This window comes from Penaeus japonicus, unplaced genomic scaffold (assembly GCF_977035675.1).
Source record: "Penaeus japonicus unplaced genomic scaffold, GWHDUDI00000001_assembly GWHDUDI00000039, whole genome shotgun sequence".
Taxonomy (NCBI): domain Eukaryota; kingdom Metazoa; phylum Arthropoda; class Malacostraca; order Decapoda; family Penaeidae; genus Penaeus; species Penaeus japonicus.
This window is the reverse complement of record NW_028234441.1, coordinates 20,182,002-20,187,001: the sequence shown is the minus strand read 5'-3', so window position 1 is coordinate 20,187,001 and position 5,000 is coordinate 20,182,002. Positions and strand designations below refer to the sequence as shown.

General features: G+C 38.4%; 1 protein-coding gene across 2 annotated transcripts in view; it reads right to left on the bottom strand.

Moving 5' to 3' along the window:
- Positions 1 to 807: 807 nt before the first annotated feature.
- The window catches only part of LOC122244091 (TBC1 domain family member 31), a 15,675-nt gene continuing 11,482 nt past the window's right edge, over positions 808 to 5,000 (bottom strand). For both annotated transcript variants that reach the window (XM_086533229.1, XM_086533230.1), the window contains exons 10-16: positions 4,785 to 4,999; positions 4,364 to 4,497; positions 3,935 to 4,107; positions 3,645 to 3,785; positions 3,131 to 3,310; positions 1,981 to 2,095; positions 808 to 1,513 (exon numbers count right to left, since the gene is read on the bottom strand). In XM_086533229.1, coding sequence (XP_086389355.1) covers positions 1,404 to 1,513; positions 1,981 to 2,095; positions 3,131 to 3,310; positions 3,645 to 3,785; positions 3,935 to 4,107; positions 4,364 to 4,497; positions 4,785 to 4,999 — 1,068 coding nt within the window. In that variant the 3' untranslated portion in view covers positions 808 to 1,403. The remainder of the gene's footprint in view (positions 1,514 to 1,980; positions 2,096 to 3,130; positions 3,311 to 3,644; positions 3,786 to 3,934; positions 4,108 to 4,363; positions 4,498 to 4,784; position 5,000) is intronic.

Sequence of the window (5,000 nt, the reverse complement as noted above, 5' to 3'; positions counted from 1 at the left end):
CCAGCTGCACTAGAGCCTCTCACACTTTTACATTCAGTTTGGCAGACTATTAGTCAAATTATGCCCACAAAATAGCAACGTGTGTCTACAGCTGTGCCCCAGGATCTAACATCCATATATGCAGACATATCCTGGGTACAGGGGAGGAAGGAGTAAATATCACAAAGCTTGGCGTTTAGAGGTTCAAGTTCAATAATACTTCATCCCCCCAAGTAAGTGTTATTTATAATCATACAATGAGAGGCAAAAGAGATAAAACTACAGATTTAATTCACACAAAGAGCTGTTATGCACTATAAAAAGAATGCTCGACTTGTTAGATTTGTCCTTCGATTACAAGATATTTTACAAAAAGGACATTACGATTTAGATTGAATACAGAGGGTGTTACGGGTCTGGTGTATCAAAAGGAGAAGACCGAATTCATAGACCACCAAAAAAAACAAAAACTCCAAGGTTGTACTTAAGCTGAAGGTCGGAGTCTGCCCACTTCCATTCTAGCATCCAACAACTAGTGCACTGACAGGATCAAGATGACATGCTATGAACACCAATAGGGGTGTCATTGGAAGCAAGGGATTAAGCTACACACTGGTGAAAGAAGAATGAACCTAGCAACATAATAAGAGCAACAAGTGGAAGGAATGGAGCTTCCTAAAAATGCAGAAGAAAAAGATACTAAGTTCACTATAAGCATATTCCTTTATCCCTGTACGCTGAATTACCAAACTTATCTACTTAACTAACCTCTCCTTTTTAATGTTTTAAAGTAAAGGTGTGTAGGAAGAACATGAATAAAAGTAAAAGCTCAGTATACTATTTATTAAAAAAGAAAATATTTCACTGTGATTAAAACAAACATGATATAATACAGAAATATAAAGCAATTCCCTGATAAACTCAGACACTTATGAAGCTGATTATAAAAACTGAAATATATTGCAAAAGCTAACTATTTACATCAAACTCCATATCTCATTTCTCTCTTTCTGAGGCCACTGCAAAAAGTTGTAAATCATACTAGTTGATTGCACAGTAAACTTTTCACTTGAAGCAAAAAATTATACATATACATAAAATTTATATATACAAAAGTTTGTGACCCATATCTATAAATCTGACCATATATACAACACACACAAGACCATGATCCCCAAATTACAGAGCATGAGCCACAAATATCGATCTGGGAATCTGCCTTGCAAAACACTGAGCTCTGCTGTCATTTCCGCAAGTTTAGAATCTGGTTAAATGAATCCTGAACTGGGAATCTACCGCTGGTCCAACGTAATACCTAGGAATCATCGAGGTCTGCCATCGCCAGGTGCCTCTTCCGCAGGTTTAGAATCTTGTTAAATCATGGATCCTGAACTGGGAATCTACCGCTGGTCAAATGTAACACTTTACGAAGCATCGAGTTCAGCAGTCGCCAGGTGCCTCTTCCGCAGGTTTAGAATGCTGTTGAGACATTCCTCTTCTTGCTTTTCTAGGTCCTTTCTTCCTATTGTATATACTGAAGTGAAAATAATATGAATTTAGTTTTGATTTTTATTATTGGAAGTGTTTGTATGATAAAGAAAAAAGAGAGAGAGAGAAAGAGAGAGAGAGAGAGAGAGAGAGAGAGAGAGAGAGAGAGAGAGAGAGAGAGAGAGGGAGGGAGGGAGGAGGGAGGGGAGAGGGAGGAGGGGAGGAGGGAGGGAGGGAGGGAGGGAGGGAGGGAGGGAGGGAGAGAGGGAGGGAGGGAGGGAGATGAAGAAGGAAGGAGAGTTTCAAAAGAGAAAGAAAAGAAAGGAAAAAAATTAGTACGAGAAAGATGAGAAGGAGGAATAAAAGAAGAGGAGTAGAAAAGGAAAAAGGATAAAATGAGAAAGAAAGAGTCAAAGAGAAGGAGAGAGAGAGCGAGAGAAAGCCATTCCCACATGTCACTCAAATTACAAAAAAAAAAAAAAAAAAAGCATTGCATATCACAAATAGCCTCACCCATTTCCTCCTTTTCCGATAGACGAGAGGTGTCCTCAGTAGCTTTATGTTGTCTTCGCTTGAGAGCCTCCGTCCTCAGGCTTAAATTGCGTAGTTTCTTCTCCACGTTGCCTCTCTGAAACCAAAAGTTAGTTTGAGAATGTTGATAAAGAGAGAGAGAACGAGACAAAAGGAGCTCATATTCTAACCGAAATATTAACCAATAAAAGATGGGAGAATTTAGAACTTATTTGCATATAAAGCCGTAATAAAGAAATTAAAAATTAGCAAATAAACCAGCTTTTCTGTCTTTCACTCCTTATACCCCTTACTCCTGAATATGATAATGCTGTGTTATTTATGCCCACAGGATGAAGAAATAAGATAGACTAAAAATATCTATAAAAATAAAGGGTAAAATGATAATAGTGATACTAGTTTTGCTGTCTTTCACCTATTGTGATGATCATCCCAAATTATAGCAACTGTTCTATAACATCCTTAAAGGGTTAATCTGCCCTAAATATAACCTAGCCTAACATAATCTCCCTTCACCTAACCTAACCTACTATAATGTAATCTAAGGTAATCTAATCTTAATCCTAACCAAGCCTAATGTAATGGAATAAAATCTTATCTCATCTTAAACCTAATCTAATGTAATGGAATCTAATCTTATCTAACTTGATCTAAGCCTAGCCTGTAGAATCTAATCTTATCTAACTTAATCTAAACCTAGGCTATGGAATCTAATCTTATCTAACTTGATCTAAACCTAGGCTATGGAATCTAATCTTATCTAACTTGATCTAAACCTATCCTAGCCTAGGCTTAGATTAATCTGATCAGACTTGACCTAAAACAAAGAAAACTAAATGTAATCTAACCTAAACCTTGCGTAATTTAATATAATCTTAGATATTTAAACCTAGCTGAACCAAATCTTATAAAAAACCTAACCATGTTTAATTAAATATTCTTAACCTAGCCTAATTTATCTACTGCAACCCAACCTAAACTTAACCAAAAAGAAGCACACACCATGATGATAATGATGATGATGATGATGATGATGATGATGATGATGATGATGATGATGATGATGATGATGATGATGATAATAATAACAATAATAATAATAACAATAATAATATTCTTCCCATTCCCTAACCTCTTCTTCGCGGGCATCCCTTGGCCCGATGTTGAAAATGGGCAGGCCTCCTTTGGGCATTGGCTTAAGTTCTCCAAAGATCTCCTTGGGAAGGGTCTCGGCACTGCTGTTCTGGTGAATGAAGTAGGCTTTGTCGATGACGTGTCTGATTGAGATCCAGGCTTCTTGGCTGTAATAGGTCTGTGAAAGGAGGTGAGAAAGATATTAATAATAAGCTACTTTAGAAAACTTAAATGTATGAGAGAGAGAGAGAGTTTCAAAAGAGAAGGGAAAGAAAGGGAAAAAAAAAAATTAAACATATTTAAAAGAATAGAAAGAGGAAAATAATACACAATTATTGTGTCATAATTATTGGGTTCAGTGGTAATGAAGCATAACATCCTTTGGCCAGGCCACCTCGTGCATATGGCCCAGGCGAAGCGAGGTCTTCGCAAATCTGTCTGAACTGAACTGATCCTTTGTTCAATGATGTGAAAAGATATTCAGTTGAGAATCCCTCAGTGTGTAAGCATACCTTTACATCCTGGGCATCCTCACATGTCATTAGGGTGTGGCGTGATTTGACCGTAAACGCAGCCACGACGCAAGGCAGGAATGAGGGTGGGTTTGAGAGAATGTGGTCCCATAGTACCAACCAGTCTTCGTTGGACAGGACCTAAGTTCCGAATGAGATTTCAGTCTTTAAATTTGTCATTGTTTGTAAAATGGGGTAGGGTTTAGCAATTCTTTCTATAAAAAAAATTATTGTAAATATCGTCAAGCATACATAACTTCCACGGGATAAAGGATAAGAGAAATACACACCCTAGAGAAGGCATTTGTGAGTATCGACCAGGCATAGTCTTCGGCTGTGACTTGAAGCTTCATTAAGTGCGCGAGTAAGATAGGGTCATTCTCGCACACCAGCCGCTCGATCACAGTTAGGACGGTGACGCTCGGCTTTGGCCAGAATTCAAACCATAAGCGACACCAGGTTACTGAGCAGAAAAAGAAACATCAGATTATGAATATTATTATCATTGTTACTTTTTTTTCTCTTTTTTTTTGAGATTACATTGTATGAATTTCCTGATGGCAGAGGGCTAATCACTGATGGTAACCAATACAATAATCATAGGGATAGCAATGACAATGGCATTCATAAAAAACAACAACAATGATGAAAATAAAAATAACACCAATGACAAAGTGGACCAAAAGCTAGACCCCACGGACATGAAGCCTCTTACTTACAGATGAATGTTGCAGCGACCTCAAAGCAAAGCAGCCGGTTGCTGTGGAAGAACTTGACGAAGGGGAAGATGAGCTCCGGCAGGTACTCTATGCTCGAGAGGAATGGAGCCCAATGAGCCAGGCACGAGAGTGTGCTGCGGGGAAAAAATTGTTTCTTGTCATTATTTTCTCCTTTTAAGCGAAAAAGTATTAATGGCATATTTTCCTGCATTTCCTCACTCCATTATTTTGCTTACAGAAGGACAGATACTATCAAGTTTGGAAACAATATACATCACTACTTTTTGTGACAAGGAACTAATTTAATGTAAAGCTCATAAGTTGAGAGAGAGAGAGAGAAAAAAGAAATGAAAATCAGTAAACAGAAATCAAACAGGCGAGGTTGAAGCAGACTAAATAACAGAAAGCATTCCACAGTCACCCTTGGAGAGTCTTCAGCAACGATCCATCTGACAGTTTGAGGACCTCCTTCAGTCCCTCAAAGGCCGAGTGCATCCCCTTATCGAGGAGGGTGCTGAACACGAGGTAGTTGCGCGGAAGCTCTAGCATGGACACCCAGATTAGGCTTCTGTACTTCTCGGGGTATGATTTGAATTCAACAAGGATAGGGTACCATTTGTTCCTGTCTAGAAGTTCC